At 30.6% G+C, this 23,836-nt stretch overlaps 3 protein-coding genes across 3 annotated transcripts; 1 reads left to right on the top strand and 2 right to left on the bottom strand.

Moving 5' to 3' along the window:
• Nucleotides 1-982: 982 nt before the first annotated feature.
• On the top strand, nucleotides 983-5,151 carry LOC8276553 (proteasome subunit alpha type-5). The gene is made up of 9 exons (XM_002532901.4): nucleotides 983-1,209; nucleotides 1,326-1,407; nucleotides 2,345-2,425; nucleotides 2,893-3,006; nucleotides 3,089-3,190; nucleotides 3,766-3,824; nucleotides 4,380-4,482; nucleotides 4,647-4,712; nucleotides 4,843-5,151. Exons 1-9 carry the CDS (start codon nucleotides 1,196-1,198, stop codon nucleotides 4,933-4,935), a joined length of 714 nt encoding a protein of 237 aa, XP_002532947.1. The 5' UTR covers nucleotides 983-1,195; the 3' UTR covers nucleotides 4,936-5,151.
• Nucleotides 5,152-6,772: 1,621 nt separating this feature from the next.
• Nucleotides 6,773-11,918, bottom strand: LOC8276551 (alanine aminotransferase 2). The gene is made up of 15 exons (XM_015727680.2): nucleotides 11,479-11,918; nucleotides 10,812-10,862; nucleotides 10,603-10,653; nucleotides 10,183-10,248; nucleotides 10,034-10,095; nucleotides 9,559-9,637; nucleotides 9,348-9,452; nucleotides 9,130-9,240; nucleotides 8,785-8,922; nucleotides 8,631-8,705; nucleotides 8,420-8,540; nucleotides 8,159-8,313; nucleotides 7,887-7,961; nucleotides 7,380-7,583; nucleotides 6,773-7,187 (listed from the first exon to the last, which is right to left on the bottom strand). The coding sequence occupies exons 1-15, from the start codon at nucleotides 11,671-11,673 to the stop codon at nucleotides 7,071-7,073; spliced, it is 1,605 nt and encodes a 534-aa protein (XP_015583166.2). The 5' UTR covers nucleotides 11,674-11,918; the 3' UTR covers nucleotides 6,773-7,070.
• Nucleotides 11,919-13,378: 1,460 nt separating this feature from the next.
• LOC8276552 (pectinesterase 3) lies at nucleotides 13,379-17,066 on the bottom strand. Its single transcript, XM_002532899.4, has 2 exons — nucleotides 15,744-17,066; nucleotides 13,379-14,225 (listed from the first exon to the last, which is right to left on the bottom strand). Exons 1-2 carry the CDS (start codon nucleotides 16,828-16,830, stop codon nucleotides 13,543-13,545), a joined length of 1,770 nt encoding a protein of 589 aa, XP_002532945.2. The 5' UTR covers nucleotides 16,831-17,066; the 3' UTR covers nucleotides 13,379-13,542.
• Between the last annotated feature and the right edge of the window lie 6,770 nt (nucleotides 17,067-23,836).

The raw sequence follows: 23,836 nt of genomic DNA, 5'->3' as shown, positions 1-23,836 counted from the left end.
CTGATCCTTCTTTCTTTCTTTCAATATCGACATTAAGCCCCCAAAATTTTCCTTATCACAATTTGGTCTCTCAACTTTCTTAATTACTTACAATTCCATCCATCAACATTCTAATTTAACTCCTAAACTTTCCTTTAGCCTTTCAATTAAGCTCCTAACTATTTAATTAGGGCCAAATTAGAATTATTGAAAATACACAATTACAAAAATACCATTGCCGACATAAATATTTACAAAAATACCAAACTCACAAATTTTCCATTAGAACCCCATAAAAATAAAATTATACTTTCAATCCTTATTCCAAAATAAACTTTCAATTTTGTCCTAACACAAAATTAATTTAAATAATAAATTTCCAACTTAAAATTTAATACCACTAATCAATTAGAATACTAATTTTTCTAAAATTCTTTTATAAAAACATCCCTTACAATTTCTACCATAATTTTTTCAATATATAATTTTATTTATACATATACATATACATTAGGGAAAAATTAGAATAACTAAAAATATATTCTACCCTTCAAATAATTTACTTGATTAATATCTTAAAATTTCAAACTAATTGAGTATAGAAAAATAACTCATTCAATTGACTAATATTAAAATTTTCATTAAAACATTTCAAATTAAACCAAATAAAAATAAAGCTAAAATTAACTTAAATAGAAACTCATTATTAAATATATAAAAATTTCGGGTATTACACTTATGATATGATACCACACAGTTAAAAAAATATAAAAATATATAATTAAAATAAAATTAATAAAATCATTTAGTGGAACAAAAAATATATTAAAATAATACAATAATATATTAAAAGAATATTATAGTAAAGCTTCAAAAAAAATGTATAAATAATTTTTTTTTAAATCGCAAAAATAGAAATCTTTTTTACTATAGAAATAAGATTTTACATTTCATTGTTGTATTTGTAAAAAATCCTAAATAATTTTGCTAAAGAAAAAGCCCAACGGACTGAAATAAATGAGCTTAAAACTACTTTGGATAAATTGAGCTCTAAATGTAACCGGAACGTTTCGGTACGGCGACCTGTCTTGTTAAACAAGTAGAGAACTTTACAAAATCACAAGAAAGAGAACACACAAAGCAAACAGACCCTACTCTCTCTCACTTTCTCTCTCTTGCTCTCTCTCAAAGATCTGAGGTTCCAATCGAAGCAAAGATGTTTCTCACAAGGTGAAAAAAATAATCCCTTAATCAACTTTAGTAATGATTTGTTTTCTTGATTTTGATTTGGGTTTTCAAGTTTTTTTTTTTTGAGACTTTAATTTGTGCGCTTGTGTTTCTTAAAGGACCGAGTATGATAGAGGAGTTAACACTTTCTCTCCAGAAGGGAGATTGTTTCAGGTTGAATATGCTATTGAAGCCATCAAGGTAAAATAAATCTAAAACCTCCCCACAAAACCCTTGTTTGTTTTTCTACAAAGTTTGATTTTCTTTTTTCTCTAAAAAATTTGTTGCTACCCATCATAGATGTTTGACTTCTTATGAGTAATAATTTGGTTAAAACTGTTTTTCTGGGGAGGCTGTAACTGGGTTTTAAGTGATTAGTGTTCAGTTTATCTTAACATGCTAATTTTGACATGATTATCATGTATAATTCAGTAAGGGGCATAATAATTTTTTGGAATTTTTGTGTATCTTAGTGAAGAACCCAGTACTGAGACATTTAGAATATTTAACTAGGAAAAATTGCTGTCTAATCAATTTAATCTCTACTGAGTTTTGGTATTAACAAGTCTTAGAAGTGTAAACCCAGCAATTAGCTACATTCTTTGCATAGAGTGTAGATCAATACATTGAAGCTTATGAGTTGATCCTGCTGAATGAACTGGATGCTTTATCAATTAATGCTATCTTCTAATAGTCTTATGTTCCTTTCATAATTGCATAATGTAAGTGGAGTTATTTAACTTTATTTCTTGTTTATTTTAGGTTATTTCAAGTGCTAAAATTGCATGTTATGAAATTGAAGTTCTGGAGAATGCTAACTATTAGCCTTTGTTACTTTGACTTTAAGAAATTAAGGAATGATCCGAGTGATTCTAGTATTGCCATAGGTGTGTTTCAAACAAATTGTTGTATTTACTTTTTATTTTTTATTTTTTATTACCCATGTCCTATTATCAGAATCCAATAGCAATAGCCTCAACATTGAGGAAGTGGTGACTGGGGAGTTTTGATTTAATCTCCCACAATAAATTGTTATATACATATAATTCTCAATCATATCTCCAATGTTCTGCTGCAAAATCAAGTCTTTGATGAGCTTATTTAATTGAAAATAACTTGAATCTAATTTTAATTACAGTTAGGTTCCACTGCAATTGGGTTAAAGACAAAAGAAGGTGTTGTGCTTGCTGTTGAGAAGCGTATCACCTCACCTCTGCTGGTATGACTCTCTCTCTCCTTGGTCTTTTAATATGAATTGTGTGTTTATGCATCTTTGACACAAATGGCAACACTCTGGTCTGAGGATCAAGTCTTGTTTTCCTTTAGTTGCGCTGGATGTGATTTTTTGCTTTTCCATCTGTATAAAGTAACATGGGGACTAGTGTGACATGAGATAAATGTGACCCATATAGGTATCATGCATTGAAGAAGGTTGAATGAGGGTGGTTGTCCTTTATATGTGATTGTCAGAGAAACTTATTTCTGAATAAATCATCAATTCCATCAGTAATGATAAGGTGTTGAAGTTTTTATTTACTTGAAACAGTTCTAGCTGATTCAGCATAATGTAGACTTTACGACATCTTGTTATATCTGGCCATTACACTACATCATCAAAATTAATGAACATCAAGTCGTGAAGGATTGACTTGTTCTAGGTATTATATCTTGTCAATTCTCTCTCAGGAACCTAGTAGTGTGGAGAAAGTTATGGAAATTGATGAGCATATTGGATGTGCTATGAGTGGTTTGATTGCAGATGCTCGTACACTTGTTGAGCACGCACGTGTGGAAACTCAGGTACTCTTTTAATTGTTGCTGCTCCATGCTTTGTCACATGGTGGAGGAACTCCTTTTCTAACTCTCTTAATTAACTTTTCAGAACCATAGATTCTCATATGGTGAGCCCATGACGGTGGAATCTACAACACAAGCACTTTGTGATCTGGCTCTACGATTTGGGGAAGGCGATGAAGACTCCATGGTAGAGCTTTTTGCCTCTCACTTGCGAAGAAATAAATCTTACTATCTGATCATTTGATTCTGCTTGTCTTTATTTATTTGCATGGATGGGGACCTGTTAACATGTCATTCAAATAGTGATGTGAAAACTTTTTTTCCATTAGTCTTTTCTTTTTTCACCAAAGATGTTTGCAATTCTGTCTTGAATATTAATTGCATGGATCCATTCTTCAGATGGTTGCTCGATTCATGCTTTCTAGCATTCTAAAGGTTAAACTTCTAGAATTTTTCCTCCTATTGTGGAGAAAGCAAGATGTGTCAATTGTGAGATCCTAGAAATGGTTGTTCATTTTCAACAGTTAACAGTTCAGTAGTTTTGCACAGCTATCACTCAGAATAGTTCGTAGTTCAAATGCATATACCATGCCAAAATACTTCTACATTATTTAAAAAGATAGAAATAAACATTTCTGTACTTGCGTTTTTCTCTGCAGATAAAAATTTCTGAAAACATTTTATGTAGTCAATATGCTGTTAAATCCTCTATTTGAAATACATACTTATATTTTATTCTTATGGTGATCTTATTCCTTGCAGTCTCGTCCATTTGGGGTGTCACTCCTTATTGCTGGTCATGATGAGAATGGTCCCAGCCTGTAAGTACTTGTGTGTTTTCGGTATTTGTTTGCTTATACTGTTAATAAATGTTCTGTTCATAAAGTTATTATATATATACTCCCACGCATATTCATTAGAAAAGGAAATCAGCAATTATTATATTAGGGTAGAGAGACATCTTAATTGCCTTTAATCAATATTGAGTTTGGATCTGAAAATGCTAGAAGCAGGTATAGTAATGTGTTTTGCCAATTTAATTTTGAAAAAATGCTATGTAGAGTTTAAATGTAACTGCTTAGATAGCAGAGAGTGCACACCGAGGGACACTTAAAATCTTCTGTTAATGCTGAGTGTTCATGGAGAAGTTGCCCCACTAATGCAGCTTAGAATTTTATTAATTGCTGCTGTTACTAAACTAAGAGTTACACTTGGTAACAGTTATAGTCAATGTGGTAATGTGTTAATGATTCATTTTCCTTTTATTCTCTATTTTGTATATGATGATACTACAACTTTTTCATATTCCACTGTGAGAAATGGCAGTAATTTTTTTCCAGTTATTTGGCTTAAACTGTAAAGCTGTATATGCACAGGTATTATACTGATCCATCTGGAACCTTTTGGCAATGCAATGCAAAGGCTATTGGTTCAGGTTCAGAAGGTGCAGATAGCTCTTTGCAAGAGCAATATAACAAGGTCTCCTCATGTGCTTCACTCACCCTCTCTTCTTTTTCCCTTCTCTTTTACATTCCTGCAACAGTGACTTGGTACCTCCATGAAGAGTCTACAGTGAATTTGTCATCTCCATATGTATAACATTTGATTATGGATTGCTGATGCGGCTTGCAATTTTTGTGCAGGACATCACTCTTCTGGAGGCCGAGACAATTGCACTTTCCATTCTGAAGCAAGTTATGGAAGAAAAGGTAAAGCCTAATGCTATGGATATAGATCATATGAAACGTTTGTTTTTCAGGCTTGCTGGTCAACATTTTTCTATTATACAGGGTTTTAAGTCTTACTATCACTAACTAGATTGTGCTATTCACATATAAGGTGACTCCAAACAATGTTGACATTGCAAGGGTGGCCAAAACCTATCATCTTTATACCCCTGCAGAGGTGGAGGCTGTCATTAGTCGCCTATAGATAGGAAGAAAGACAATGCCGTGAAAGTCGTTCTTGACATGGCCCACATTCCCTATTGTTATCTTTTACTGTAAGGCTTCTTATTTGTTGGGGGAAGCAGAGGATTGGGTTAGACCCTTACAAATATTTTTTCTGGAATGCTGTAAAACTGTCAACTTCTTGTTAGTTGCGTCACTTGATTTCATGCCGTCAAATGAAACAAAAAATTTTCCATAATTCTCTTGATGTCAGTTCCTAGTGCTATTAATGTTTCATTTTCAGTTCAGCAGTAGTGTGAGAAATATGATGCATCTTTGGCTGTGTTTAAATATTAGGAATTGGTGTATCGACAATGATGTTCTTGTCAAAGTACATCCATAATCCCAGGCTGGAAGAGGGAACCAACATTTGTTTTAAATCAATAACCTATAGTTTACTTTCCCTTTGTGAGATATGCATAAATGGATTGCAAATTTTAATCATAACATGCATTCCATCTAAGAGTTACAATAAAAACCTTACTATGAGAACCTAAACTATAAATATTAAGTAGATTAGGCATTATTATTACAAAATTTAGATTAAAAACTACTATGGTTATAGAGTATAAACAGGGTAGTTCAAAATTATAAAAGGTGTAGAATATAAATCTATATTTCTTTAATGATAAATAAAGTTAATTTCCAATGTTACTTGAATAATATTTGGAAAAAATTATTTTAGATAATATTTAAAACTGTATGGTTTGGTTTATCAATGCCAGTCAGTGACTGATTATAGTTAATTAATAGCTGATAAATTAAATCATTTGATCCATTTGTTAAAATTTTATTAATTATTACTTTTAGTTTTAGTAAATGACTATTGAAGATGTAATTTATTTTAATTAAAAATACAATTAATTTTGTTTAATTTTTTATATTTATTATTAAAAATATTATTATAATAAATTTTAAAATAGAGATTAAAGTTTAAATATTATTAATAGAAGAATTTAATTTCAAATGTCATAATTATATATATTATACCACTTAAATTTTAGTTATAATTTTAAAATAATAATTATTTATCATAAGTTATAAGAAAAATCAATCTAAAATAAATTATTATTTATAATTTATAGTAAAAATATATTATTTAATTAAAAAATTAAATTAAATATTAATTAATTAAAAAACTTTTAAATATAACCATCTATCAACTATTCTTAATTTTGTCAAATAGTTTAATATAACCGTTGGATAAAAAATAACCACTCGCTGCAATAAATCTTTAAATTGAACACATTTTTAAAAAGTTTTATCGAGTATGGTTGTTTGAAATTGATTCAAAATTTTCATTCAGTTTGTTTAAAAATAAGAAGATGAATTTTATCTTTATGGTTCAGTAAAGATTTAATTATTAAAAAATTATGTATTTTATATTTATTTTTAAATCTAGAACATAGCTTTTAAAAATTTTATATTTTAGCAGCATAAAATTAAACAAATTATTAGCAAAAATTTACTAAGATGGCTACAGTTTCAATAAAAAACAAAAACTGAATAAATGTTAAGATTATTGATCCATCTTACCATTTTTATAAATCTTAAAAATTTTATACTTAAAATTTCTCCGACTGTATAATAAATAACAAAAAGAATAAATCAATTAAAAAATAACTAAAAAGTGTGATTATTAAATTTTTCTAAGACCTAATAAAAGTAAAATGTTAAAAAAAATATTTGTTATATCATTTGTATATTTACTTGCACTGCGCATTTTTAATTATGAGACGAGTGCCTAATGATTTTACTGAAAGATAAAATTGCAACCAACCTAAAATTGAAAATATTAAAACCTATATACTAAATTTAAATTTAATAAAGTATGTAATTTATTTAACGATTAAGCCTTTCACAAAAAGTTACATACCCTTTTAGAAGTCATTTAAGGATCATAAGAGTTGAATGTCCAAAAAAGAGGTATCCTCTTTGACAGGCAGATTTACGTATAGTACAGAAAACACTTGCTACCTCTATATGGAGTATGGAAAATGTCTATTTCCTTGGCAGAAATAACAAAATGCACCAAGGCATGGTTAATCTATGTGTTTTTAACATTTCCGGATACATCTTATTGTGCAACTCTCTTGATTGCTAAGGCAGCAAATCCGCTCAGTCACGAAACTCATCCATGAAACCCTTGTGGAACTCCGACAGGCGAGATACAATTGCCGGAATCTTATCCTCCTGAGGCAGTATGGTGCACCTAAAATGCCATGTGCCAGGAACCTTCACAAAAGCATCACAAGCACAAAAGAATCTATCAGCTGAAAGCAAGTGGAGATGCGGTGTTTGATACATCTTTGATGTCACATAATAGCTATTAGTGCATATTGGAATGGGAATGCAAAATCCACTTCAAATATATTAAAAGATCACTTTAAACCAATTTATTCAGGAAAAGTACAAAATTAAACTCACCTGTCCAAAGCCAGAACCAGGAACAACAACTACTCCAGTTGTATTGAGAAGACGCTGACAATAGAACGCATCTGGAGCTTTTTTCGCAGCTTCTGCAGCTTTAATTGCCTTTTCAGGCAGACGAATGCAGGGAAAGAGATACATTGCTCCTTCTGCCTTGTTACATGTGATACCCTCCAAATTGCTGAATGCATCTTCCAATGTCTGCCATTAATAACAAAGAATTTATAAAATCAAAATAGAATATCAGGGAGAGAGAACAAAAATAATTCTGGGTTACTGCATATATAAAATTGACCAAAGAAATGAATACACTCTGCCATTCAGCAAGTATCCAAAGAAAAATATAATACATAATGCTAAATTAGGTTGCTCTTCCACAAGTTTACAAATACTTTACACGATTTTGATTGAATTTCATAATTCAGTAACCACAGTAATTCTACCATCTCAAGTATACATCTTCAATACCAACTGATTAGAAAAGATTGATTTCACCGTACTGACCTTTGCACGTCTTGCAAGGGATGACAGGATTCCATCTTTCTCTGCAGAATATGAATCATAGGATTCATCTCCAACCTGCAAACATGTATCATCCCCATTAGTCACATAAGCAAAATGTTAAAAATATTGGAAGGTCTACCCCATCCTACATGACACTGAAATCACTTGTCAGCTACCATATCAAGCTCACTAAACTGAAGAAAGTTCGGTCCTTGAATCATATATATAAATCTTAATGAAAGGTTAAAATAGAAGTAAAAAGAAAAAAGAACCTTGGGCGGACTCATGACAAGACTGGCTAGAATTTGGCCAGAAATATTGGAACAAAGATTCACAGATGCCACTTTGTATATTTGCTCCCTTATTTCAGGAGCAAACCCAGTGACCTCCATATAACCTCCTCTCTTTCCACATTCTCCATAGTACCCTGAAAATATATGTATATATCTGTAAGATAAAGCACACATGGCTCTTATCCTTAAATCCAGAAAATTACATTAATTTTCTTATCATCGCCGTGTAACTCATATTACCTTTAGACACAGACTGGAAAGATACTAGAGATATATCCTCTTCACCATAGCCCATAGACCGGGAAATCTTCTTAAATGAGTGAAACTGCTTCTCTGGAACATATACGTTTTCTTGATAAACCTGTATGGAATTCACATATTATTACACTTCAAGCCAGATTGACATTGGGAAAGGGCCCAGAGCTCATTTTGACAATTCACATCTACCCACCTCATCTGCCAGAAGAACAAGACCTTCTTGCTTGCAGAACTCTACAATTGCTCGCTGGTTGTCCTCAGCAAGAACCTGCCAACAAAGTCAAATTATTTAAAAAGCTTAAATAATTATTCCCATCATAGCAACACTAAAGCCAGTTACTTCTTACCTGCCCTGTTGGGTTGCCAGGATTTATTACGACTAATGCCCTGACAGTAATACCTTTAGACCTGGCATCCTCCAATTGCTTCTTAAGCTCAGAGATTTCCAATCCCCACCCAGTTGCTTCATCAAGATAGTACGGAACCTGAACAAACCAGAGAGTTCTACTTCAAACCGCAAAGTCAAAAATCACTAGAAAGATATTCAAATGTCTAAAATCACACTGTGATATAAGGTGAAATCATTTTTGATTCTCCGCTACTCGGACAGTTAAAGCAACCTGTTATTTAAAGACAGCTAATAGTCAACATAGGAGAGCTATGCAACATAGTTGATTTGAGTTTATACATACCAGACTGCCACCATGGAGAGCAATTGAGGCAGAATACAAAGGGTACTGAGGAATGGGACAGAGTATTCCATCCTTTTCTGATCTAATCAGTAACTGCATCATCATATGAACCTGGTAACAGACATAAGCAATCGGTTATATACATGCTTTGAATATGTGTGTCTCGGTGTACATGTGCATGTGCATGTATATGTAATAAGTATTTCATTGACTGTTACCGATGGACTTGCGCCATCTGTCAAGAAAATATCATTTGGATCAGCAGGAAAACCATCACGAGTTTCAATTCCAGCAGCAATTGTATCACGTAATCCCTTGATACCCTGAGGTATCAACAAAATTAAAGATCACCTTTTTTTATCACAATAGCCATCAGTACAATTTAATACAAGATTTCAAAGGGCAGTTACTGAATGCAGTGATTATAACCTGACTGTGACTGTAAGCACCAGTTGCTCTTCCAGGAATTTGATCAAGAATCTGCCAAGCTCGGTCAATGGCATCAGCACTACAGCAAAAAAAAAGACTTAAGTGAGAAAACTCATTGTGAAGGGATGTCAAAAAGACATAATTTGCAAGAAAAATGAGGATGGTGTTCGATCTATTTTCAACAGCTCAATCAAAGAAAAAGGATGCCTAGCACAACTTTACTTTCAAAAGATAATATGATTGACGTAGAAGGACAGACAAAAGTTAAATTCCTTTATTTAGAAAGAATCTCTAACATTCTTCAATAGCTTTATGTTTTAATTTAATTACACAAGAGAGCAAGGATGGGTGATACAGATGGTATGACAGTAAGTATCTTCTCATAAGCAAGGAATATCATATGCTGTCTTCTTCATTTTATGAAGAAACAAGCAAAAAGGGAATATCATTGACCAAAATCATCAAAATTGAATACCTGAACAAACCCTGTGTTTCACTTTTGTCCAAAATAGCAGGATGATCGCATAATGCAAGAACCTATAAGAGAAAAGAAGTAATTGGTGATAATGGTCCGATCAACTACAAAGTGCAGTACCTTCCACTAAGAGGCTGTAGCACACTAACCTCTCGAAAAAATGTTATCGGCTGCTGACCAAGAGACTGAGGATTCCCAATATTGCAGTAAAGAATCTGTTGTATAATAATTGAAAGATCAGTATCAAGCACCAAAAGTGTTTTAGGGAGCATGTACGTGAGAAGTTTTTTCTTTTTTTGTTCTCAATAAGTCCATTATGCCTATTTAGATACTGGTTTCTTGAACTCCCGAGCAGATATGAAGTACAAATAGAGCCAGCAGGATTAAATTCCAATAAAAGAATCTCTTGTACTGATAAAAGTTAATAGAACTTCATTTTGAGTCTAGTCTCTACTAAAGATTTAAAACAAACTAAATGACAGACACCAAAGACCTTCAACTGAATTTTCATAAACTTACATAATCACACCCCCAATTAGAATTTAAATAGCATAAAATAAAAAACATACCTCATCAAAAGGATGAGAACCCGGGTTACTCTTTAACTCTTCTTGTAACCGCTGTATGGCAAAATATAAATTCCATGATTAAACTCAGCTATATTGAATTCTTTTAAAGAACCATTAAGAAAACAAAAACATAATTGAACTACAAACAAGTTTGAAGTAAGAAGTCCACTGATCTAACACAGCATAATGCTGCTGATAATATGCATTACCTGTGCAATGGTGACAATCTCACCACGGACAGCATATTCACATTCCAAAACCTGGAAATATAAAACATTGTGGTTAACATACAGGAATACAAAGAAAAACAGAAACAGCAAACATATAAGAAGCAAACTTGATCACCAAATTATAGAAGGAAAAAAGAACTCGGCATTTGACCATCAATTACTATGAATATATTGATTAAGCTTTTTGAATTTATTAAGAAAATATTAAGTAGAGTATTAGATTCTATATAAATTTGATAAGAGTTATATTAGTTTATACAGGTGCGTTGCAATACAGAGAGTTATTAGCTTTTGTATGTTCGAAGTGGCTTTCCATCGAACATGATATTGTCTATAAGCTATTTACCCAAATAGAGATTTAAAAAAAAAAGGCTTAATCAAAAACTATTCGAAGCATATTAAGCTTAACCAAAACGCATATATAACTATTGAATTGATAAAGCAAGCCCAATATCTCAAAAATGAATTAAAAAGAAGAAAAGCTAAAATCACAGCATATAATAAAATAATAGAAAAGAAACTTCCAAAAGGCAAACAAATAGATAAATAAACAAAAACAAAGCAAACCCAGATGCTAAAATCGCTCAAATGTAAGAACCCAGAAACCGATCAAAACAGTGAGTTGCAATAAAAAAAAAGTGACCACCTTCGGATTAATAGTATTAAGAGAGAGAGGAGCCATAGGTGAAGAAGAAGAAGGGAAATCAAGAACAGAAGTCGAAGATAAGAAACGTGAATGAGAAGGCACAGGAAGATCAAAGCTTTGATGTTGACGTTTAGGTTGATATTGAGAGGAGCGGTTGAGGAGGTTCTTAGCTCTGCCAATCACGAATCTCCGCATTTTCTCTCTTATTTATATATACATATAACCACAGATGTCGAATTTTGTGATAAAGGAGAGAGAAAAAAGGGCGAAGATGTTTGACGTGGGCGTTGTCTGTATTGTTATTGAAAGAGAGAAGAACCCGGTTTTCTCGAAACCGAACTTGTTTTCCAAGAAAGGAAGACAGGAGTTGCTTTTGTTCACTCCTCTTTTTTCTTTCCTTCCTTTCAATTCTGGTTGCTGTTAGCCCACAGACTCTGTTCCTCGTAAGGTGTGTTGTAACTTGTAATAATAAGACTTCAAATTAGGTGGCCTCTCTGTTCTTTTCTATTACTAATTGTCTCTCTCAAGAGTCGGTTTTTTCGAGTGTGTTTTTCTATATTACGGGAAAGACGACGGATCCGAATTCTACACACTGTTTTTTAATAAGTTAAAAAACTATGGTTAAGTGTGTTAATTACAACAACGATTAATTAAGCAATCCTCTATTTATTGAGAATATATTAATATTTTATTATTTTTACAACCAGAATATACAAAGCAAAATTGGAAGTGTATTTTATTTTTTTAAAACTGAAAAGGCATTTAATATTTTATTTTGACTAAAATGAATTTTTTAATAAGGGATTTTAGAAAATGAAAATTGTCATATTATATCACTCGACTCTCGAAAAGAAAATAATTGATTAAGGGAGTGATTAGTATGAAAGGTGAGTTGAGTTTAGGATTAATGAATATTTACTTATTAATTTTACTAATTAGCTAGGGGGTTTTTGTGACTCTGTCTTAAGATTATTTTTATTTCAGTAGACAGTGGCAATGGATAGTATGCAGTGGATAGCTGAGTAGGTTCTGATTCATGTGAAAAGAATACAAAGATTAATCAAAATGGGAGTTTTCTCCTTATATTTAGTAAAATGTAAGCATCAGATTTAAAAAGTTAGGTATTTTCAGATTCTATTAGTTATATTTCTCTATTACAAAATTGAGTTGAAAACATGAAAAGAAGTCTTTCTTTACTTGGCCATCAATGCACATTCTATAAAAGAATATTTCTAGAGAGCCAATTTTGTTGAATAAGAAAAGGAAATTTCATGATGCAGGTATTTTTTCTATATTTTCTGTTTACAAATTCTTTAAATTTTTTTATAAAATTTTTCTACTTTTAAAAATTTATTAAAAAATATAACTAAAAAAATATTAAAATAATATTATATAACTTGTATAATTATTTTTAATCCCTGAACGTAATAAAAAGCCACCTTCACGTTTCAGCTTCTCCAAGGGAGAACAAAAGCCCATTAATTTAATTATAAAGATGAATTTTTCTTTTCTGAATTATGTTTATAAAAAAAAACTAATAAAACAGAAAAGAGCATTGGTTTTGAGAAAATGTCATCGATGATATCGACCGTCACGTGCTCTACTAACATATGGTAATAGCAAATACCAAATAGATTAGCTGCTGATGTTACCGCATAAGGAGACGAATTAAAACATTAATTTTCTTTTACCATAATTAGGTCATACCTGAAATAATTCTGCTTTCTGGGAACAGCAATTTGTTACTTTATATTAATTTTATTAAATTTTTTGTTATTATTACTAGCAAAATACATGTTCAGACTGCCTTTATCATCATACAACTTCTATTTGACTTTTTCTCTGCTTAAACATAATGATTTACAGAAAAGATCATCTAAAGAACAGGAAAAAAAAAAAGGAAAGAAAAAGAAAACATAAAATAATTAGTGTAAACACTTAGTAAAGGGAAAAAAGAAAAAGAAAATTAATTGTGTGAACACTAAAGACAAATTTATCTTGTAATGTCTATGAACTAGGAGAAAAAGACTGTAAAATAACCATTATCTTCTAGACAGATTCAGATCATAGACTTGAATCAAATGTCACAGAAGTTGCTGGCAGCCAATCAGTCCCTTGTATAAATGATCCTACAGAAAATTTCCCTGCCTCAACTTCTGTAAGACTGGGCTTATAACCAACCCACTGGATCCTTTTCTCTATTGCAGACCCAGGCCCAGTGTTCTGGTACTCCCCGTAAAATATCGAGCTGGGCGGATCGATCCCGCTGACCCATGACATCCACCCCAGTGGGTTGAGGAATGAGTCAATATTGGATTGCATAATAACAGTAGTGGAGAAATTCTTCCAAGGCCTGCCGAGGTATGTAGAGGCTGTAAGATTGGGACCAAAAGCGTAGAACTTGCATTTCTGAATTGAAATGCCAGTGTTCTGGTTGGGGTCTTTCTTGCCCTGAGCTGTGATGGTGTTGAACTGGTTTGGTAGAGGTTGCCTAGGCATTATGTTGCAGTTCTGGAAAACAACTGCAGCATTGCCAAAAATGAAGTCAATGGTGCCCGTAATGTCACAGTCGCGGTAGAATTGTCGGTTGGAGTGAGCATAGAGAGTGTCCTGATATGCATCAAATGAACATTGGAAATATACAGACATATCTGAGCCAGACCTGAAGGCAACTGCTTGGTGCTTTGCTGCTCCTGCTGTGTTGATGAACTTTATGTCTCTTGCCATAAAACCCTTGCCCGCAACAGCTGGCGATCATAACATCGTATGATTAGTACTCATTTTAAGTAAGAACATATACATTCACATTGCTATTGCAGTAAACAGATGAATGTGAACTTGATGATAAAATCTTTCAAGTGGAGGCAAATCAAAGCATCAACTTGAATATGTATATCTTTGCAATTCAGGATGCTGTTTTGGGCTACAACACAAAGCACGAAGTGGGGAGAACGCATGTTCTAGTGCAGATTTTCTGGACTTTTAAAACTAAACTTCTAACAACTACAAACATATCACATGGGATAGCTGTAACATGAAGTTTTCATTAATAGCAGTAGAATTTGATTCCCTAAAATGCAACTGATACTATTTTTATCTACATACAAATCGTATTCAGTTCCTTCAAACATGGGTTTTGGCTCAGGTGGTTGAAGGTAATAATTTAGGTCAATAGTCCCACCAACACTGATAAATAAAGAAATTTGATCCCTCAAAATTTTCACAAAGTAGGAAGATCAACTAAGGTATGCCTTGATAAACAAAGTTTGCAAAGCACTGTCTGTATAACCAGTTCAGATCAAGGCTCAAAGCTTCTCATCAGAATAAGATTAAAGGTCCCAAAACTTCAAATAAAACATCTGAACTTACAGATTTCAAATGAAGTTTCTACTAAAGAATACTTTCATATTCAATGAGTAACATGACCACCCACCAAAATTACAGAGTTAATGATATTAGATGTTGCAGTTTGGTACCTAAACAGACCATGTCAAAAAAAAGAAAAAAGGATTTACCCCTATTTAACTCCAAAGATAATCCTAGACAGTGCCTGGTCCTATTTCTTTAGACCAATTTGCAGGAAGCAAGATGGACTATGGGGCTAAATGGGACCACTTGAATGGCATTTGTAAATATGAAAACAGACAAGCCACATGGTGGATGCCAACATCCAATCTGATTTAATCAAAATCGGACCAAAAGTTTATGGGGGCAGTAACAGAACCTTTGGTAAGAGTTTCATATCATTGTCACATGGGCATGAACACAGAATCCATGTGCCTTCCTTAATCATGTTATTAGAACATGACCAATTTGATGGCCATACTTTCCTTCTTATCAGAAGGATTCACATGACACATGAATTGGATTCTAAATATCTCTGAAACTTCTGCTCATTGAGCAACCATGCAACAATCGTACCTGCTAGTTATTTCAATAAATTAATGACATAGTATGATTTTAACTTTAATAAAAATACTTTCACTTTCTTCCAGATATAAGCATTATCAACAAGAAGATAACCTTCAACATGACGACATCTAAGGCCTCCACCTCTGGCTGTCTGGCATGATCTAAAAACTTATCAGGCAAAGTTCCAATTCTACTTTTTCTTTTTTTCCCATTTTCTTCAAACACTAAATGACTAATAAATTAAACAAGCCAATCTCAAAAAGAACACAAAAATCTGGAAATTCAAGAAATGCGTGGATGCTTAATCTGATAGACAGAAAATAGAAGCAGAGTAAAAACGATGATGAACTCACCAAAAGTAGCAGTGGAGAAAGTAGGAGTGCCATCCACAAAATTCGTACTACCAGAAATAATAGTCTTGTCCTTGCCATCCCCATATATCATCACATTCCACTTATGCTTATCCATGAGTATATTTTCAACATAAGTCCCTTCCTTCACATGAATAATGAATCTTGATGGGCTCTTCTTTGGAATTGCATCCACTGCCTCTCCAATGGTGGTGTAATCCCCACTCCCATCCTTCGCCACTGTCACGTTTGCCGCAGGTTTTGCCTCCTGAAGCAGCCTCCTGTCTCCTATGCTAACCCAGCTGGGGAACCCTGAGCTGGTTCTTTCAAATCCTAACAATTTTCTATGAATAGGGATATTAAAATCTGTCAGTAAACCTATGATTTTTGCAACAATAGCTAAACTATTACTTGCAAACTCAGTTGAATTCTCCATTGCTGTTCTGATATCTTCAAGAACCTTGCTATCAAAATGCTTCGTACCATTCAATTCTTGCAATGCATCTAAACATGTTTCTTGGTCAGTAATGGTAGTACTAAGCCAAGTTTTCATGTCATTAATCTTTGATGGTGATAAGATCGTTTCCCCTTCACCAACAGTCATTGAAGAAATTGAATCATTAAGCATATCAAAAGCATCATCAAACACAGATTCACAAACATTCAAAGCCGCTTTAACAGTGGCATCAAGATTGCTATTTTGGATAAGCTTGGAAGGGTAATCTTTAATCTTCGAGAGCTCATTAATAACAACATGTAAAGAAAGCTTAAAAAGAACTTCAGGGTCACTGGTGTTAGCTGTTTCAAGGGAAGAAATACTAGAAAAACAAGAAGATGGGAATTGAGTTACACTACAAACAGCTTTGAGTGAAGCAGCCGGAGTCAACTCAGTTGGAACGGCCGAGTTAGGAGATGAGTCGTCGTTTCTTTTGTGTATTACAGTTCCGACAACAGCACCAATGATTATAGCTACAAGAACAATGGAGGAGACAATGAGGATGATGAGACGCTTACGGGTCTTTCGCCGGTAGGCTTGCTGTTCAAGCTCATCAACCTTACCATACCCTTTAAAAGAGTTTATAGAATCCATGTCTCTTGATTGTGGGTTTTGTAGATGGAACAGAAGAAGAAGAAGAAGAAGGAGAAGAAGAAGATTAGGCTTTCAATTTCTTTGTGTGTTTTAAAGAATGTCTTTTTATGTTGTAGTGTGAAGATGAGTAAGGTTTGTCTGAATGAGAGTTGGGGCTGTGCGGGTCTCTTTATAAAACAGAGGCAAAGATGGGATCTTTCTTGCCTTTTTCCTTCTTTCTCTCTCTCTCTCTCTCTCTTTCTTTCTGTTTTGTTAAAGATTTTCTTGCTTTCTTTAATGCTTCTTTATTAAGATTTAATAAAATGAATCATAATTCAAACTTGGTAACATCATTATTTCTTGTGCTTAATCAAAGGGCATTGAATCATTTCATTTGGGCATTTGGTGATAAATTATAATCAATGATTTACTTAATGGACTTAAAATTTGGCAAATTCTTTTTTTTTTTTCTTTAGGCAAAAAGTTGGCAAATTCTTGACATTTAACAGGGGTTGGTAACATGATATTGGAAGTTCACTAGCAAGTTTTCTTTAGAAAAGAATGGTAGCATTGCAAGTTTTAAATGTCAATTAGAAAAATTAATTTTTTTTAATATATTTCATGTGACAATTAAATTAATAATAATTATAAAATTTAAATTTCTAACATTTAAATATAAAACGTTCGTGTATTTATTACTAGTCCAACAGTAATAATTCTTTAAAAAAATGTTGATCGTCACTAGCTCAATGGAGTTTATATTTTTTTTTTTTCAGAAAAAGCTTAATGAAAATCTTAATAAATGGTAAATGATAAAACACGATTGCGAGCATACATTAAACATAATGGATATGAACCTGTAAAAAATGAATCCAGCTGTGCAGCTAAGATCGAAAACTGTGTATTTTCCTAGAATCAAATATCTGTGTCCTGAGAATGTGTATACAAACTAAAGAACCCAAGTTAATGGAGTGGCAAGCAATTATAATAATATCCTTGACGCGGTTAATTACAGAAGAGCAACACACACCGGATCAAAAAATAAAAACCAGCAAATGTCAACTTCACATTCTCACTCCAACTATTTGATAGAGGCAATTGATTTTGACCAATTCTGAAAAGGGAAGCTGCTTCCCTCACTAAGGGCTCTGGATCTTTGTGGATTGTTTTTTTTTTTTTTTTTATCATTTGGGTCCAACTTTACATATGTGTATTTTTCTTATTTCTATTAGTCCTTAGAACTTAATTAATTACGTGATTTTAGTGCTGTGATCGACCCTTTCAACCAATGCAAATTGCTCGCAGAAAACTTGTATAAAACATAAAATGCAAGTGGGACATGTGACAATTTCACTAAATATAAGGACTGACCATGATATAAAAGAAATTAATATAATATTAGTCCATCCCAATTTGAAATTTGAATTCGAAATATTAAAAAAGTTTAGTGATGATTTTAATGCTAATAGAACTCGAGATATTTTAGGGATTGATTTTAAATTTTCAAAAATAAAGTTGCTGATTTTGTTTCCATAAGGAAACAATTGGATTCCATTTGTTGATTTTGGAAGGCAAATGATGTACGGCTAATGTCCCCATGTTAGTACTAAGTACAGCGGGGAAAGCACTTTGTCACGTTTCATTATTAAATTATTAGCAACTAAAATTCATTAAAAATATATATATATATTTGATTGAATCTAATCCACTGTAATTTCTCTGAGTATTGAGCATATGGGTTAACGTCCTTTCCAATGAACACCAAAACATGTGTCTTCGCCTTTGAAGTTTTTTTTTTTTTTTTACTCAAAAAATGTATGAAATTCATTAACCTATGCTAATACTTTTTCCGGCAATTTTCTTCTAATTTATTAAAAATTTAATAAATATTAAATTATATAATAACAAAATTATTTTTATATAATCAAAATCAATCATGGTCTGCAAATTATAAATGTTAAAATTCAAAACGATGTAAACCATATATATCGAAATTCAGATCAATAAAAATGAAACCCTTATTTATATTACAACTGCTACACCTTCAAACACGTGATATATAAGAATGCTGTTGAAAGTTTTTTTAAATCTCTGTAATAGAGAAATATCAACTTGAAAATAAAAAATATGGACATACCACAAAAATATTATTAATTACGCTAAATACATATTTATGTATTTAAATTTCAATTATTTAGTTAGTAATATTTTAATTTTTGATATGATTTAAATATTTTTTGATATAGTTTTTATTCAATATAAAAATATTTAATTATTATTAAAAATTTAAATTTAAATTTAAATATATACTAAATTGGACTGTTTCCTATGACCTTCACTTGCCGTGTGAAGATGGTGATATCTCAGCCGATGATTGCGCCACTATTTGTTTGTCTCCTTTTTAAAAAAAATAAAAATACATTATTATTCCAAATTTAAGTTTGGATCGTTGATTGCACTGTCGTGATAATTATCGCTCTCTTACTAAAATAAAACAAATATATTTGGAGATGTCAATTGCTAATACATAAGTTTCTGACTGTTTCATAAGCAATAGCACAAGTGTATCCTTTCTGCTTTCTTACTGGGATATGCTCACAAACGTTACGTCTACAAAAATGAACAGTTGATATTATTATAAGTTATAATAATAATTTTTCTAATACTGATGTCGTGAATATGAGTCTGTTAAATGTTTGCCTTTCTCATTTTACTTGTATATATTTTAAATTTATTAACTAATTTCATGCGATTGCAAAATGGAATAATTAGATAATCAACTGCATAACAATAATGGCCTTATGCGAATGAACAGTAAAACTATGCGATTGATTTCAGCTTTTAATTTACTCGCGTGACCTTGACTTGCCTCACACCCAGTCATGAAAACGACGCCGCTCTGCTTGTTCTTTTTTTTTTTTTTTTTTTTTTTTGTCTTTCTGCCATAACATGGGACACGGACCGAGAATTTTTGATGTTGTCAATTCACCCTTGGCCAACAAAAAACGATGCAGTTTTGACGTGGCATTACCGTCCATGTGCGACACCCAAAGGGGTCGCAGACTGGGATTCACTGCGTTTGAATTGGAGAAAGACGTGTGTGCTTTATGTGCCAAGCTATTCTGAACAGAAACAGAGTCCTTTTATTGTGGAATTTTAGTCTTTTTACTTTTGCATAAGAAAACGGGTTCATGGAAAGCGAGACCTTCTGTCAATTCCTGCAGAATGGCAACGTTTTGAAGGGGCAATATGTGATTCTGACGGGACTTGTTTTGTTTTTCTTTTTCTTTTTTTATATAAAAGAAAAACCTTGACTGGTATTGTTTTGAAGAAAAAGAGTCCCTATCGAAGTAATCACAGAATATTATTTTGAAGGCCTGCAATTCACATCTTCATTATCTCAGCCCACTTGTGACTAAAAACTTGGACTTGCAAGGTAGACTTGGCCTGGTCAACGAAAGGCAAGGGATCAATTTTGTAGAGAAAATTATGCTAGTATTTGTTTGCGGAGAATTCTTTTTACTTTTATTTTTTAATTTTTTAGAAAAATAAAAAAATATTTATAGAATTTGTAAAGCATGTTTATTATATAAATTTTTTTTCTATTTATATAATATTTTTAAATATTAAAAATAGACTTCAAATAAATGAAGTAAAAATTTATCATTTTATTTAAGAACAAGTGATTTTTTACATAAAAATATATTAAAATTTTTTAAAATTTAGTTATAATTTTAAAAATATAAAAAAATATTTCTATTTACATTTTAAAAAATTACTATAAGTAAATACAAAATTCTATTTTCTGTCTTCATTTGAAAAAGAATTTAGAAAACTGATATAATTTTTTATAAATAATCAGGCCTTATATCTTTCACCATTATCTTTTTTCTTTATTTCTTTTTCTCTTCTTTAAATTTTTTTTATATATACTAAAAGTACAAAAGATTTTACAAATTTAGTATTTTAGTTCTCTTTTTCTTTTCTATTTTGGTGTTTAGAATTTTTTTGTCCAACTAAATGTTTAAATCTGCTCAAATTGCTGAATATGATGTCTGTAAAATTTGAATCTGCTAAAAATGTTGAATATAATGTCTGTAACCATTTTTACAAGTTAAAGTGCTCATATGTCTTATTTTGAATAATAAATTGATTTAAATACACTAATTTTAAATAAATTTAGGATTTTTTATTTTTCTTTCTTTTATTTTTTCTATCTATTTTCAACACTTTTGTTTAAAATTGTGCTTGTTTCTAAAAATATTAAAAGGAAAAATAATAATAAAATTCTCATTCATCCAAACAAAAAATCAAAAGAAATTAAACACTATTTTTTTGTATTTTTATTTTTTTACATCCACATCAAAAAATAAAAATAAAAATAAAAATTTATTATTCACTTCAAAATAATAAAAGGAAAGAGGATGAGGTATTAAGTTTTTCAAAAAAATATTTAAAAAAAAATAGAGAATGATGAAAAGAATAATAAAAAAAATCAATCCAACATCTTTAGATTTTCATGCTAAAAAAAGACTTAATAAAAAAAAGACAAAAAAAAAAAGGAAAAGAAAAGGAAGAAATAAAAAAATTATATAAAAAAAAGAATAAGAATATTTAGATTATCTCATATCTAAATAAGTTAAATTATTACTTTAACCTAAAAATTTTAAATAAATCATAATATATACATAAATTAGAAAATTCAAACACCAAATTTATAATTATTTCAAATATATGCTACAAAATTTTATTTTTACTTAGCAAAATTTTAATTTTAATATATATATTTAAAATTCAATATAAATTTTGAAATAAAAAGATTAAAAATTAAAACACCAAATTTATAATTATTTCAAAAATATGCTACAAAATTTTATTTTTACTTAGCAAAATTTTAATTCTAATATATACATTTAAAATCTAATATATATATATATATATATATATATATATATATATATATATATATATACACTAATTTAAAAGAAATTTATGAGTTTTCTGAAATCTTTTCGTATTAATATTTTAAAAGCAATTTGTTAAAGTTGAGAATTCAGTACCTAGAGATTTTGGTGTAATATGATATGAGATGTTTTTAGTTATTTTGTTGTGAATATATTTGCCATAGCCTATTTGTATAAACTAAAATTCAGTTTTCTGTATACTAATCTCCTGTCATCCATGCTTTCCGGCAGGGAGTTTACTCAAGTTGATGGGCAAAAATTAGGATCGAACAGGATCTTGACTTTGTATGTTTGGTGATGTCTCAAACTTATATTCTTATATTAAAAAGCGATAAAATATTACAATATCGATATCTCAAAAAATTATAAAGTAATTTATTATATTAATTAAAATAATATAAACACTTTAAACTAATATTTTAAAAAAAGTAATAAAGTCCATAAAATAAATAAAGACACTAATAAAATAATATACGATGAGATAATTTAAGAAAATTATATGATAAAATAATATATAGTCTTACCAATTATTTAGTACTCTCATTGTTTAACACTAAACACGATTTAATGAATGAGATAGTAATGTTTATTTTTCTTTAATCACTTGAATTAATGATACAACTAAAATTCATTTCATTAGTATAAATTGAAATAGAGATGGTGTTTCTAATACATTTAACCTAAATATTTTCATAATATCTATTATTACTTAATTAATATAATAATTAAACAATAATATTAACTGAAACTAGTAAAGATATATTGACAAATAAATCATTTACTAAATAAAAATAACAAGGTTTATAAAAAATAAATAGGTTAAACTAAACACTTAAACGAAACTAGCCTAATTTCTCTAATTTCACGATCATGGTGATTAAATAGTTAAATATGAAAAATAATAAAAAGACAGTAAAAACTCTCTCAAGATCCAGATTAAGATAAAAAGATGATTGGTTCCACTTTACAACTTAAAAAAGATTTCTTTGGTCTTAAAAGAATAACTAAAAAAACAAACTAAAATATTTATTAAAAAGAACTATACGGAGAATTATAGAGATAAGAATAGTGGACAGATGTAGATGAGAAATGTAGTAGAGAGCAAATATAAGAGGCTTCTCCTTCTCCTAAAATTAGATTTGCAGATGTATATATAAAAGAGTCATCCACCAGGATAATTTTCTTTAAATATAAGTATATCAAAGACAAGTCTATATAATAAATAAGACTAAAGATATCCTTATCTACACCAAATATTATTTCATAATAATTCTTAATATAAATTCTAATAATAACACAAAACAACTAAATTGCCCCATATAAACAGTGATTTTCGCCTAGCCCCTTAAAATATCCAGTCCACGTAATATGTCCAAATTATATATAGTTATTTAAGGTATTTTAGAGCTTTAATGATTTATTTTCTATATATAATATGATGAAAATATATATTTATACCCCACTCAAGCTTAATTGTCTACTTTCAACCAATTTTAGTCGTGAGAGAAAAATATGGAGAAAAATATTTAAAATGAGCTTAATTGGACATGTTTGTGTTAAGACCTAATTGCGAGATGCATAGAATGGATAAATTTACATGTTCCATGAGCAATTTAGTCATTTTGTATTCTTATTAGTATTTATATTAAGAGTTATTTATGGAATAATATTTGGTGGAAATAAAGATATCTATAAAATTATCTATTGAATAGACTTATCTTGGTGGAGAAATTTTTCTATATATATTTCTTTAGATTTAGATTTAAAAAGAAAGATGAGAGGTCTCTCCTATATGCTCTCTATTATATTTTCCTCTACATTTATCCACCATTCTTGTCTTTGCAATTCTCTCTACCGTTTTCATTAAACATTTAGTTTTAGTTTTTGATACTCTAAAATGATAAAAAGGCTTTTAGAAAGTGAAGATTGATGATCAATCATCTTCCTATCTTGAAGACAATTTAGATCTTGATGGAGCTTTTACTGTTTTCTGTTATTTACTATGTTTAACTATTTAGTCACCATAATCGTGGGATTAGAAATGCTAGGCTAGTTTTTTTAAG

Source organism: Ricinus communis, chromosome 8 (genome assembly GCF_019578655.1).
Source record: "Ricinus communis isolate WT05 ecotype wild-type chromosome 8, ASM1957865v1, whole genome shotgun sequence".
In the NCBI taxonomy this organism is placed as follows: domain Eukaryota; kingdom Viridiplantae; phylum Streptophyta; class Magnoliopsida; order Malpighiales; family Euphorbiaceae; genus Ricinus; species Ricinus communis.
This window is presented reverse-complemented; position numbering and strand designations above follow the sequence as displayed.